General features: G+C 51.4%; 1 protein-coding gene across 1 annotated transcript in view; it reads left to right on the forward strand.

The window, feature by feature from the left end:
• GALNS (galactosamine (N-acetyl)-6-sulfatase) overlaps positions 1 to 14,262 on the forward strand; it is a 52,737-nt gene that overhangs the window by 14,346 nt on the left and 24,129 nt on the right. The window contains exons 5-11 of the mRNA XM_048515568.1: positions 716 to 859; positions 1,603 to 1,669; positions 1,771 to 1,898; positions 3,843 to 3,982; positions 4,412 to 4,515; positions 10,081 to 10,217; positions 12,875 to 12,977. Of these exons, the coding sequence (XP_048371525.1) occupies positions 716 to 859; positions 1,603 to 1,669; positions 1,771 to 1,898; positions 3,843 to 3,982; positions 4,412 to 4,515; positions 10,081 to 10,217; positions 12,875 to 12,977 (823 nt within the window). The remainder of the gene's footprint in view (positions 1 to 715; positions 860 to 1,602; positions 1,670 to 1,770; positions 1,899 to 3,842; positions 3,983 to 4,411; positions 4,516 to 10,080; positions 10,218 to 12,874; positions 12,978 to 14,262) is intronic.

The following is a 14,262-nucleotide window of genomic DNA, read 5'->3' on the forward strand; positions in this document are numbered from 1 at the left end:
GCAGTGGGTTGCAGCTGAGTGCTAATACATGCAAATGCATACACCTGGGGAAAGGGAGGCCACGGCACAGATACAGATTGGTTCCAGGGAGCGACCTGGCAGGCAGCCAACCCTGAACAACCTCAGCGGCAGAGTGGAAAGCTAATTAAGTCTGAGCTTGAAGCATGGTTCCGCATACGAGTCCAGGAGACTCCAGATTGGCTAGACCCCTGGCCCATCGCATCAGACTGTTTCTAGGGCCAAACGCTGCCACCTCAGGGAGAGAGGAAGCCAAGGACGCCCTGCTTTTATAACTCTGGCCACGGGTGTGACTGGAGTGCGGCATGAACCAAAGTGTTCTTGGGGCTGTGTGCTTTCTTACCTGAGGAGCCCGTCCAAATTCTGCACCCCAAATGGTGAATTCTGTAACGTGTGTACCATGCACTTCAAGTGTAATTCCGGAAGCCTCGCATGGCATTATCCCCTCCTCCTCCCACTCCAAGCAGTGGCTTACTTTCAGCTTCCGGGTAGTGCTGTCTGGGGGAAGTGGGCACCTTTGTGGGGTGGGGAAAATCAAGCAGGGGCTAAACCTCGCACTCAAGTCTGAGCCCAGTTCAAGTCCGGCTGCCAGGCTCCAGTCGTTTAGCACTGGGCTGGGCCAGTTCTGCCTCTTTATCGCCTTTTGCCGCGGTGGGTAGATTCCCTCTGAGGGGCCTTCTGTTCTCTCTTTTTCTAGGCATCTTGGCCACCAGCCCGCGTTCCATCCGCTGAAGCACGGCTTTGACAAGTGGTTTGGATCCCCCAACTGCCACTTCGGACCTTACGACAATAAAGCCACTCCGAATATCCCCGTCTACAGGGACTGGGAGATGATTGGCAGGTAGCCGTTTCTCAGTAGTGCCGCTGCCTCTCTTGGCTTTGTTTCCTTCCTGGTGTTGCTCTCCGCTTAGATGCTGGACTGCGAGGAAAGGCCTCTGGCTCCGTCCTGCTGCCTTCCTTGCCCGCTTGTGCTTGCCTTTCTTCCTCATAAAAGGACAGGGAGCTTTTGGCTTCGGAGTCAGGAGACAGGGCGGGGCTTTTCCAGAAACTCTGTCAATATCTGAAGAGACATACCAGCCCCCCCCCTCCCCTCCCCCCGGTGAACCAATGCAGGAACTGAAGCGCCCCTGCAGGGGTTTTCCGCCCTCACCACAGAGTTGCCAGGTGCTCTTCATAATGCACAAGAACTCCACTAACAACGCTGAGTTGCCAAAACTAATCACTTGGCAGTTAGGAAAGGCCCAATCCCGATTTGCTGTCTCCTAAACCAGCCAATTGTGCTCTTAAGATCACTTCCGAGGGGCACTTCATAATATCCCTTTTCCTTGTCAATGACAACTCCATTTAAACACGAGAGGCCCGTCATGACCTCTGATGGGTCTCAGCGTGGGAAGAAGCGAGCCTGTTGTCAGGACAGCCAGTGTGCTGAAGTGGGTGGAACGTCCCAATGCAGATTCCCCCCCTGTGCTCTTTCTATTCCTTGCTGCTGTCACAGGGAGCCAAGTTCTTGTTTGCGGGAGTGAAAGTCATGGCCTGATGTGGAAAACTTGCGGAATGTTTTTCCTCGTTGTGTTTGTCTTTTAGGTATTACGAAGATCTAGAAATTGATCATAAGACAGGGGAGTCAAACCTGACTCAAATCTACTTGCAGGTAGTGTTTATCCTTTAAAAACTTACTGATCCTTTCTGCAGTTTCATGTACCTGTAAGGCTCGAGGGACCACCTCTGAGTCGGTTCTCTTGTCACTTACAGGAAGCCCTGAATTTCATTAGCGCACAGCAAGCCATCCAGCAGCCGTTCTTTCTGTACTGGGCAATCGATGCCACTCACGCACCTGTGTATGCCTCCAGGGAATTCTTGGGTACCAGCCAACGAGGACTGTAAGTCGCTTTTTAAATTTAAGATTTCCCATGGAGCGCCAAAAGAAAAACAGTGCAGGTGCTCAGCCTGAAACCATACAGCATCCTTCCCTTAAAGTATGTGCGTGTTTGTGGGCAGCATAAAAATTGCACCAAATGCCTGAAGAGAACTCATCCTAGGTGGAACCTGTCTCTGACCCTTTGACATAAAGATCTGGTGGCAGGATTTAACAGGATTTGCCAGTTCTTGGGCCAATTGGGTTATCAGCAGGCCAAGAGAAAATATGCCCTTTTAATAGAGTCTCAACATGTGGAAATGGGTAAGAGAAGCTTTTCGTGGCACTGAGATAGCTAGCATTCCCTGGTAAATATAATCCCATTAAACCTCTGTTGAAGGGGTAGGATATTTTTCTCCAGGTCTGCTGGCAACCCGTACCCTTGTTCCAAAGGAGAAACTTTTTGCATCTTAGGGCAGAGCAAAAGCCGTCTGCTCATTTAAAGGAGGGCTGGGTGTGTTTTTTTATCTTTAAAGCCACATCTGAGCCCCTGATAGTTTTGAGGGCGCCATGTTGGATCCTGGCTCTTCCAGGAATAGTGGGAAAGGGGGAGGGAAACCTGCTTCTTTGTTTTTTGGCAGCTGGACCAAAGGTGCAACACCCCCCCCCCCCCCCCCCCCCCCCAATAACCAAAGCTCTTTTTTTTTCCCCTTGGTCAATTGGCAACCCCCTCTTTTGCATCTTTGCACTAGGGGTTAGGGTTCTTTTTCTTTTCTTTTCTTTTCTTTTCTTTTGCAGGAATTACTCTGAGCCAGGGCTTAATTGTGTTTAGCCCTGGAAACACATTTCCACGACCTGGGGTTAGCTCCTGATAAAGAAAAGAGTGCCTTTTAGCACATTCAGAGAGCCTCTCCCTCACCAGCTTTTGGATGCTGCATTTGTGACAATTGTTTTGAGAAATGTTTAAAAAATGTTGCCAGCACAAGACAGTGGATCAAAACATGAGAAGGTTACTTAAATACATGAGAAGGCTACTTACAAACGATCTTAACAGTTTTTAAAAGGAAAAAAAAAACACCGGCTTTTGGGTTGTTCCCAAGCAGAGGAATCTGATAACTCTCCTAAATCTTTTTAGATGGCGGGAAATGGAAGCTAGTTGAATCAACCTGGTAACAACTAAAATATTTCCTCGTGGCCAGGTGGCCTGTCTGTTTACGTGAAAGCCTCCCTTCCTCTTTGCTCAGGCCATGCGGATCCGAAGCTGTCCCTTCTGGGACTGATCCATGTTTTGCCCTTGGCGCCACTGTCCCTCTGCTCCTCCCGACCTTTTTCCTCTGATGGAAACAGGGACAATCTTGTGTCAAGTGCAGATGACCCATCTGGTGCGCTGTGAATAATGACAGGCTGTTTGCCAAGGCGGAAGCGCCCAGCTTAATTGCAGTCTGGCTTTTGCAAGGTCCTCAAAGAAGCAGGGGCGGGGGCAGGGGACTGGCCGTTTGAAGAGGAAGAAGTGCCAGCTGCTTTTACTGGTGGGATTGTAGATTGTGGCCACACCCCCGAAAGAGTAGGTGGCAAAGGGCAGCGGTTCAGTGGTAGAGTGTCTGCTTGGCACGCAGAAGTTCCCAGGTTCAACCTCTGGCATCTCCTCTTAAAACAGGGGTCTGCAACCTGTGGCTCTCCAGATGTCCATGGACTACAATCCCCATCAGCCCCTGCCAGCATAGCCATGCTGGCAGGGGCTGATGGGAATTGTAGTCCATGAACATCTGGAGAGCCACAGGTTGCAGACCCCTGTCTTAAAAGATCTGGCATGAGGCCCGGGGGAGCCGGTGCCAGTCTAAGTGGTCAATCTAACTGGCTCTGATGGGCTGATAGTCCCCTTCAGTATTTGTGCACGCAGGCCTTTAAAAGAGCCCAGGAGCACCAAGCGTCTCTTGACCTCCGTGTGCTTCCTCTCCCTGCCTCTCAGGTACGGCGATGCAGTGCGGGAGATTGATAGCAGCGTGGGAAGAATACTGAGCCACCTTCAGAAGCTGGGTGTCAGCGAGAACACCTTGGTCTTCTTCACCTCCGACAACGGAGCCGCGCTCATTTCTGCTCCTGAACACGGTCAGTTTCAGAGGGCAGCCGTTTTGGTCTGTAGGAGGGTCGCCCAATTCAAGTCCAACAGCACCTGAGGTCTAGATTCGAGTCCTGTGGCACCCTGTGTCTGTGAAGTGCTGGGCACGAATCTAGCTAAGCAAGGTCTGTCTTCTCGGATCAGTGCAGGGCTAGTGAATTGGAGGCTTCAGGTAATGTACAGTACAGAGGCCTCATAGGGGGGTGGTCAAGGCCCTGTTTATTCCTGAATGCTTAAAGTAGCTGCCTGGCTGGGATGGAAATGGCTTGTGCAACTCTTAGAAACTGACTTTGATTTTAAAGGGCTTTAGCAACACTCAGGATGAGAAGTCTCTTCTGAGCGTGTACTTCATCCAGTGTCTTTCTTTTGTTCAGCTACTGATTACCTGATTTTGTCATTCTTATTTTCTTTTTCTCCAGGAGGCAGCAATGGCCCTTTTCTGTGCGGCAAAGAAACGACCTTTGAAGGCGGCATGCGGGAACCAGCCATCGCCTGGTGGCCAGGGCATATCCCTGCTGGGCAGGTAAGAACCCGGGATGGTGCGCCTACCACCAGTGGGCTCTGATGTGCTCTGGCCGGGGAATGGATTGGCTGGTTTCCCTGATGCAGGCGAGCCAACTGGAGGATGGCACTGCAGTGTTTACTCCTCCACGTGAAGCCTGCTGGGTGACCTAGGGCCAGTCACAGTTCTCTCAGAACTCTCAACCCCACCTACCTCCCAAGGTGCCTGTTGTCAGAAAAGGAAGGGAAAGCAGTGGCAATCTGCGATGAGGCTCCTTAAAAAGCAGAGAAAAAGCAGAGTTTGAATCGAAACTCCTCTTCCTTCTTCTAAAGCAGTGATGGCGAACCTGTGGCACGGGTGGGCACGAGCAAACAGAGTGCCCCCCCCACACACATCTAGGCCGGCCTGGGCCGCTGGGCTTGATTATTAGCATTAAACCTAAGACCTAGTTTTGGGGAAGTAGTGTAGGCACTGTTAAACCCCACTGATTTTCATGCAAAGAACTAAAGCGGGATCCTTTACCTGGGAGTAAGCTCAGTTGCTGGCAATGGGGCTTGCTTCTGAGTAAACACTCCTAGGGTCATGATTCACCCACTGGAAGAGTTGCACGGTTGCTTCAAAGCAAAGCCACCCACTACCACCAAGCTTACTCCTGAGTAACGCACGCCTCTGAGCCAACCATTTTTTCTAAACTAAAACCTCAGTATTCAGGTTAAATTGCTATGTTGGCACTGTGCAATAAATAAGTGGGTTTTGGGTTGCAATTTGGGCACTTGGTCTCGAAAAGGTTCGCCATCACTGTTCTAAAGGAAGGGATTTAAGGGGGACTGAGAATCCCATTGTCCCATATATTCTGTGTTGTGAACTCCAGTGAAATATCCTCCCTCAGGGCTCCATCAGTCCTTTGCCAAGTCAGCCAAAGAGACTCCCCATCCCAAAAACCCAGTGTCCTCCTTCTCTAACAACGAGTCTCTTGGAGAAAGGGATGGAAGAGATCAGGGACACGTGAAACTGCCTTATCTTGAGTCAGACTCTTGGTCCATCAGGGTCAATACTGTCTACTCAGACTGTGGGGGGTGGAGGATTTATAGGCCGGTCGTGACCAGCACAGTTCCAAAGCAGCAGCTGTAAATGAAGCCCCAGCTGATAGAGCTTTGCAATCTACGTGGGGGTCCTGACCCCTGGGTCGAAGGCCATCTTTCTAGCTATACACCGCAGTCTTGCAGCTAATTCTGCTCTGCACCAATCATGTGGCTGGCTGCTGGGAACACTCAGGCGACCCTCTGGAACTGAACCACTTGAGCCAGACATTTTATGTGCAGTAAGGGAGCCAATTCTCTGTCCCAGGTTGGGGTTTCTTCCCTGCAGGCACGCAGAGAAGAGAGCGGTTCTGCGCTCTGAAATAACTGGCAGATAGCTATCCTCAGGTGGCCGTGCCATTATCCCCGCCTTCATTAACTGCCAGCGCAATCGAGTCTGCAGGAGGCAGGCTGCTTTTGTAAATAATGGGTGTTTTCTCTCCTTTGAGGATGTCTTAATTCCAGAGAGAAGGATCTATTCACCAGCCGGGCTCTTTCTGCATCCTTTGTGCGCATGGACAAAAGAAAACATTTAGTTTTTCATTTACATCTCCTGTCAGGGTTTTCAATTAAATTGGGAAGAAGGCATTGTAGAAATGACACGTTGACTTAAAGGGGGGCTGTCAGATAGGGATGGGCCCAGCGCATCAAGCGGATGGACGGTTTTGGTTTGTCTCTTTTTAACAAGTGTTGCGCACAAGAAGACTCCTTTAGAAGTCTTTTGGGGTCTGTTACGACCCCTTCTGGGGGAACTCTTGGCAAGCAAAGGTGAAGTGGGCAGCCCTTTGGTAGAGCATGAAAGCGGTGCTGACGTGCCCATAATTGCCAGGACCAGTGAAAGATTCCCAGAAGGCACAAAATTCCGGCCGGGCCCCTCAGACCTACCCAGCCTCTCTGCCTGTCCTGCCAGCATCTCATTCCTTTGTTCATGTGATCGGCCCTTGAGAGCCAGCTCTTTGCCACAGGCACTCGCCCACAGAAGCTTTGGCTAGGGTAAAAACTCTTTCAGGTGCCACGAGATGCATGCTCTAACCTGTTCTCTGTTGGGTGGGTCTGTGGCGGCAGCCCTCTTTCCAAATGAGCCTGGGATTGGGGATGTTGACAGCTCTTTCCTCTTTGCTTCCTTGCATCCAAGACTACTACTGTGCTCTGAAGCCCCACAGTGTTCCGGAGGCAGGTGAGAGGGAAGGGGAGGTTTGGGTTCCCGTCCAGGACAGCCCCGCCTTTCTTTGCTCCACGCGCATGATTGCCATAGTGCACTTTCCTGCCGCTCTGTCTCTGTTTTAAGGGCCTGTTGTGAAGATGCTGGGTTCTCATTTCTCCCTCCCCCCTCCCTCCTGTTCCTGCCAAATATGTTTAGAGGTTTCTGGTGCTTGTCTTCTGAAACGCATTGTTTAGTCTCTGCTTTGTGGTGAGTCGGTGCCTCGTTGAGGTCGCTTACAGTTGATGTGCATGATTGACCTTGGAAGCACCCGGGGGTGGGGTGCTCTGTTTCTCTCTCTCTCTCTGAAGAAGGGCGCAGAGTCTCCCAGGTTAACCCTGTATTGTGGGTGCTACGTTCTTTTCTTCATGCCCTCCCCCGGCTGGCTGCCTTTTCTGCTTCACCTGAAGGCAAAAGGTTTGCTGTCCTTTCCCATCCAAAACACCTTTTCTACCTGCTTTCCCCCCTTTCCTGTGACTGCACGGAGTCTAGCATTCAAACTAAGCCTTGGGCTCACTTCAGGGCTGAGACTCCTCCCAGTGGAATTGCAGCCTTTATCTTTAACTCATTCTTGTAGAAAACAATGACTTCCCAGCCAGAAATTTTTCCAGATGAGGTTGGCTGACAGAAAAGCACATCCTGCTGGTGCCCCTGTGCCATGTCATCTCGCTCAGATGGAGCAGGTGATTCACTGCACCATAGAGAGCCCAACTTATATAAAATGTTTTCTCAAATTGCAAATTTGGCTCTGGTTTGTTTGTTTTGCTTATACAGGAGCAGCAGTGGCGTAGGAGGTTAAGAGCACGTGTATCTAATCTGGAGGAACCGGGTTTGATTCCCCGCTCTGCCGCCTGAGCTGTGGAGGCTTATCTGCGGAATTCAGATCAGCCTGTACACTCCCACGCACGCCAGCTGGGTGTGACCTTGGGCTAGTCACAGCTCTCTCAGCCCCACCCACCTCACAGGGTGTTTGTTGTGAGGGGGGAAGGGCAAGGAGATTGTAAGCCCTTTTGAGTCTCCTGCAGGAGAGAAAGGGGGGATATAAATCCAAAACTACTACTCCTCCTCCTCTTCTTCCTCCCTCCTCCTCCTCTACCTCCTCCTCCTCCTCCTCCTCCTCCCCCCCTCTCCCTCCTCCTCCTCCTCCTCCTCCTCCTCCTCCTCCTTCTTCTTCTTCTTCTTCTTCTTCTACGCAGCACTTAGAATGATTTGGCAACTTCTGGGCTGGTAAACAGCAAATCAGGGCTGGATGCTTGCTTGTTGGGGTCACCCTTATCCCAGCAGCCCTGGAAAGCTTTATGCCAGAGGCCGTGGCACCACAGAGCTTTCCAAAGACTCTGGCCATAAACTTTCTGACACGAGGCCTAGGAGCTTTGTTTCTCCTTCAAAAGACTGAGATTCCCAGAGAGCCCACCCATGGCAGGATTGTTAAGTGGGCGCCCTGACGAAAGAGACGGGGAGCACGCTCAGGACATTTGAACAAAAAGAATGAAGAAAATGACACAACAGGATTGATTTGAATGAGCAGATCTTGCTTTTGGATCACTCCTGTGGTGCCATTTTCGGGATCTCAGGTGTTCAGATTTCCTTTTCTGTTGCAGTTTAAAGCAATGGAGCTTCTTAGAGACCATTTCTGGAGGTTCCCTCAAGAACATCACTTTGGCTGAAAAGTCCAAGTGAATTCATAAGCAGTAAACAAAGTTTCCACCTATTTTGTGATAAGCTGCATCTGATTTCTAGAAGGATCCGACTGGCAGGAATTTGTATGCTGCAGTTCTTGGAGTCCTGCTTTCCCTTTATTTCTCTCTTCCCCGCCCCCCCTTCTCCTTTTCTTTCTCCTCTGCTCCCCCCACCCCGCCACGCTGCTCTCCCTACCTTCCTGGTTCTGCTCCCTGAAGGAGAAAAGAACATATCAGCCCAAAGACAGCATTGCAACCTTTTCTCCGCTATCTCCCACAGGGCACAAATTGAAATTGAATTAGACAGGGATATCAGGTCTGCTTGCTGTGATAAATGTAAAAGGATTTTATTTAAAAACACCCTGACATTTGTTCACCCAGTTTCAAATATTTAGCTTTCCTCCATTCCATTCCTGGCGGGGGCAACTTTATTAATTGTCGCCTTTGATTCAGAGTTAGAGCTTGAAAGCACTGATAACGCCAGCAGTGGCTATTTCTTCTCGCAATGTGGCCCAAAGCAAAAAGGATTTCATTTTCTTAAAGACGTTCTGTGTATGCCGAGAGTTTATAAAAAAAAACACACAACCCTCTTCTTAGCGTGCGTAATACTGGCTGTTCCTGGCTGATATGAGGAATATCTGATCTTGCTCTTCTGTTTTTCATTATTTATTTTTCACTGGTCGGTTACTCTGCGGAATATTTTTTTTCCTGTTTTGTTATGGGAATGGCAAGTAGAATGAAAGAAAGCCATTGACACAAGAAAATGCTAACCCCCCCCCCCCCCCGGTTTTTTCTCTGAAAATACTTCAAAGTTTATATAAATAGTAACCTCCTCTCCCTCTCCTCTTCCCCCCCCTTCTCCTCTCCAATATGGTGTTGCAGATAAATCCAAGTGGCTGTAATGCTGGCAATTAATTTCTTGAAGAAGTTTTCGCTCCCTTACAGAGAGAATGTCATACGAGGGCAGGGATGTGATGGACCCTCTACCCTGGGCCTTGTTCTGTAATGATGGCCAAGTCATTATTACCCTGATCCTGTACCCTGCAAGCGTCACCGTTTGTGCACCAGTTGTTCGACCTGCCTCACACAACTCTTTCTCTGCCCCCCACCCCAAATTCTCCAGCACGTCTTGGAGTATTTCTGGTTGTGATTTGTCTTTTGTGCAGCCCACACTAGTAATTTCAGTCTTTGGCTACCATCTTCCACCCCACAGTTCTCCAGCCCCTTTGCTGCTGCAGAGCATTTTCGGGGAGGGCTCAGAACAGCTGTCTCCTCATTTTCCTCCAGTGGATGGACTGGGCTGCAGCACCCCACGCTTTTTTAGATCTCACCAATGCTGCTGCCACGTCCCCCTCCTCAGTTGTAGGGAGCTGGTAAAAAGCCCCAAACATTATTTCCTGCCAGGTAGAAGACACAGAAGAGGCAGGGGCTGACTCAGTCGCTCGGTCTGGCTGAGAAAAGGCAGGTGTGGACATGTCACCCACTCAGCTGGGATCAGAATCCTGACGTGTCTTTCTCCAAAGGTGACAGGCCTATCAATAAGGCCTCACTGGGAGCAAACGCTCCCTCGGCTGATAGACCGGGGCTTGGGTTTTCGCCAGCGCTCCTTTTGTCTTGTCAATTGCAGGTGAGTCATCAGCTGGCAAGCGTGATGGATCTCTTCACCACCGGCCTCGCACTGGCAGGACTGCAGCCGCCCAGTGACAGACAGATCGACGGCATCGACCTTTTACCTGTCATCCTGCAGGGCAAGTTAATTGACAGGTGAGTTATGAACTCGGGTGCTCACTGCCTCTCCTTCCCCCGTGCTTCTGCTCGGTGATGTGGAGCAGGAACAACTTTCTATTTTTAGAGCGTCTTGCTTTAGGAACACTCAGAGGTGCAAAGCAGCTCTTGATTTCAACAGAGCCCGTCCACGGCAGCGTAGTGGCCTGTGTCAATCTGCTTCTGCTCCGTAAATGCAATTAGCCAAAGACACGCTGAGGGTAGTCGTCCAGGATTCCAGTAGTGTGAGGCCAACATTTACCCCCCAAGTCAGCCTATTGACTTTACTACAATATTTGCAAAGCAATGCAATATTTATGATCTTAGCAAGCAGTGCGGGTGATGAACTTTTCTCTCTGAACTGGGGAATTGTGCCACTTTGCGTTTTGCCTTTATTGAATTCTTTTTGACAGAATGCGGTAGGAGGGAGAGATGGGTTTTGTGCAGGGGATTCCCTGGTTCGATTTCATTCGGGGATTAGTCCTGGTTACTGCTGTTTTTATTCCTGTTGCCCTTGTCAGTCAAATGGCTTTTAAAAAATCCTGTGTAATCTTGGTGGGCTGCCCACAGATAGGGGTTTCCTTCTATTGAGCTTCTGGGTGGAGGATGTTAAAGCCTTGAGTGAGGTGAATACACACCTTTGTTCACGTCCCGAATGACTCTGAGGCAGCGCGCAGCCCTGGGGGGACAACCCACGTTTGAAACGACTGCCAATCTTCTCCTCATGGAAATCAGCAGGAGAGGAAGGGGCGAACGGACGGAGGGATGTGGGCAAATCCAGCTGTCGCCAGAGAAGAAAAAGCAGGACGATGGCTGAATCGGGAGGGCTCGCGGGATATTTGCTTAAAAACGTGCAAGAGGCAGTATGAGAAAGGCCATTCCTGACTTTTAAAAGAAATCCCAGGAGAGTCAGGGAAATGGCTGCGGCTAAAAGGCAGGGCCTCTGCTTTGCGTGCAGAAGGCTCAGTCCCCGGCATCTCCAGTTAAAAAGGAGGATGCGCCGGGCTGCCACCTGAGGCCCTGCAGAGCCCCTGCCAGTCTGAGTGGACAGTCCTGCCCTTGAGGGACCGGGGGTCTGACCCAGTCAAGTGCAGCTTCATGCATGTTCAAGAGGGCAGGGGATGAAGGGCAAGCTGCACCAGCTCCTCGTGTATTTTCACAGGATCTGCAGGATCAAACCACCCGTTGCATGGGAGGCCCATGATTAGATCTCACAACATATTGGGGGAGGGGGTTCATATGTGAAATTCAGCTGCCTAGAAGGGTTTCATCTTCTTCAAAGCAGCAGCAGGAGAGACGTTAAATCTCCCCAGTACTGACTTCATCAGACTCCTCCTCCACCCCCCAGTTTGCTGTCTCTCTGGTAGTGATTTTGGCACCCAGACATCGAGTTACAGTTCTCGCCAGCATGGCCAATTGGCCATGCTGGCAGGGGCTGATGGGAATTGTAGTCCATAACATCTGGAGTGCCAAAGGTCCGCCACCACTGCACCAGGGGGAAAAACACCCTACTTGTTCCCCTACAGAGGTAGGCCATAGAGATTTTTATTGGGATTGCTCTGAAGAAATTGATGCCTGCACACACGCGGCTGCATTTGTGTGGATCGGGAGCTCCAGCCATGCATTTCCTATCACATGTGCCATGTGCCCCCACCCTGCAGGACAGAGCCAAGGCAGTCTTCCCCTTAGCATCGTCTGCTCTGCTCTGGCTGCCCTGCGAGCCTTGTTTTCATCCTTACCTGATCTGCACCGCTTGTGCTGGGAACACTGGAAAAACTGGGTGGGCAGGGAAAAGGAAAGCCTCCTTGCCCTTTTCTGGTCACTAGCCTGCAGGCTGAAATTCTGCCTTTTGGAAAGCCACCCCAGTGGGCACGAGGGCAAACGGGAAAGTGACTGTTTGCCCAGTCAGCTCCCTACTACTCCCTACGCTCCCTACTCCCTACTCAGATCCTCTTTGATCTGAGATTGCAAATGCCTTAACAGACCAGGTGATCGGGAGCAACAGCCGCAGAAGGCCATTGCTTTCACCTCCTGCAGGTGAGCTCCCAAAGGCACCTGGTGGGCCACTGCGAGTAGCAGAGAGCTGGACTAGATGGACTCTGGTCTGATCCAGCTGGCTTGTTCTTATGTTCTTACTCCCCTCGTGCGGCCAGATTGCTCGTGCTCGGGGTGCCCTGCGCAGCCTGGTCTGCTAAAGATCCGGCCTCCTGCCTCCTCGGCATCTCCATCGCACAGGTGCCCGGCTCTCTGAAATACTTCAAGTCATCAGGCTCTGTGGGAAATTATACGGTCTGGTAGTTCAAGGATTAACAATCCCCTGCAAGATGACTTGCATAACATTTCATTCTTGCTCACGCAATGCCCTCTCTCTCTCTCTCTCTCTCTCTCTCTCTCTCTCTCTCTCTCTCCCTCCTTGATGGACGCTTTAAAAAAATGCTAATTGAAAACCTTGCCGCGGAGGCTATTAGAAGGCCGCCTGCTCCTGGCTGATAGCCGAGTTGCCAGCCGGGCTCCCTGGAAGTGTTTGTCTCCCTTATCTGCATGGCTGCCAAAAAAGCCGCTTGTTTGGACACGTTGCATTTCTCATGCGGCCGTACATCTCTCTCCGTCCCCACCCCACCCCACCGACCCCTCCCTCCTCTCCTTCTCTCACGCAGGCCAGTATTTTATTACCGTGGCAACGAGATGATGGCAGTGCGGATCGGGCTTTACAAGGCCCATTACTGGACCTGGAGTAACTCCTGGGAGCAATTCAGTCAGGTAATTGAAAACTCTTTCCACCTGTCCTTTGGTACGCTCCTGTGGCAGCAGGCCCACCGCCAGAGGTGTGCAGGGGGGGATGGCGCCTGGGGCAACACCTGCTCTGGGCGCCCACTGCCCCCGTGCCCCACTTACCTTAGCCAGTGGGAACCTGCCACTGGCCACCCCTCAGCCCAGCCCTCCAGGCTGCTCCTTCAGCCAGCAGAGCCTCTGCCAGCACAGCCTGGCAGGGCAGAGCCGAGGGGTCTGGGGCGATTCTCCACCCCAACATGACCAGCTGGCATGCGCCCGGGGACATCATGTGACCCCTACATGTCCCCGTGAAGACTCTGGCCCCTGCCCACCACTCCCCCCTGAGTGAAATCCTCCTCAGTGGCGTAGGAGGTTAAGAGCTCGTGTATCTAATCTGGAGGAACCGGGTTTGATTCCCAGCTCTGCCGCCTGAGCTGTGGAGGCTTATCTGGGGAATTCAGATTTGCCTGTGCACTCCCACACACGCCAGCTGTGTGACCTTGGGCTAGTCACAGCTCTACGGAGCTCTCTCAGCCCCACCTACCTCACAGGGTGTTTGTTGTGAGGGGGGAAGGGCAAGGAGATTGTCAGCCCCTTTGAGTCTCCTGCAGGACAGAAAGGGGGGATATAAATCCAAACTCTTCTTCTTCATGAAAATGCTCTGTCTTCTCATCGTTGAATTCAGGCCACAGTGAATGTTGGGGCAGGGCAGCCCGCCTTCAGACCTGGTGCTCGTCTTGAGGAAGGTGTAGCCTCTGCTTGGCATGCAGGAGGCCCCGAGTTCTATCCCTGGCATCTCCAGGTACAAATACCAGACAGCAGGTGATGCGAAAGACCCCTGGAGAGCCCCTGCCAGTTGAGTAGACAGTGCTGATCTGGGTGGCCAGCGGTCTGATTCAGTATAAGATAGCTTCCTATGTTCGTGTTGGGGAGGGACTGTGGCTCAGCGGCAGAGCCTCCGCTTGGCATGCAATAAGTCCCAGGTTCAATCCCCAGCACCTCCAGCTAAGAGGACCAGGGAGCAGGTGACGTTGAAGACCCCAAGACCCAGGAGAGCTGCTTCTAGTAAGAGTAGGCAGTATTGACCTTGATAAACCAAGTTCAATGTTAGGAGCTAGTGTGGTGTAGAGCCAAGTGGTGTTGAAAACCTGTTGACTAATAGTACTGATTATCCTGTTGAGGAACCATCCCCAGCCAGCCTCCAAGGAGTCCAGTATATCCCAGTTGGAATGCTGCTGGCGTCAGTGCGGATGGGTGGCTGTTTCCCAGATCT

The sequence above is a fragment of the Sphaerodactylus townsendi genome, linkage group LG14 (assembly GCF_021028975.2).
Source record: "Sphaerodactylus townsendi isolate TG3544 linkage group LG14, MPM_Stown_v2.3, whole genome shotgun sequence".
NCBI classification, from domain to species: Eukaryota; Metazoa; Chordata; class Lepidosauria; order Squamata; family Sphaerodactylidae; genus Sphaerodactylus; species Sphaerodactylus townsendi.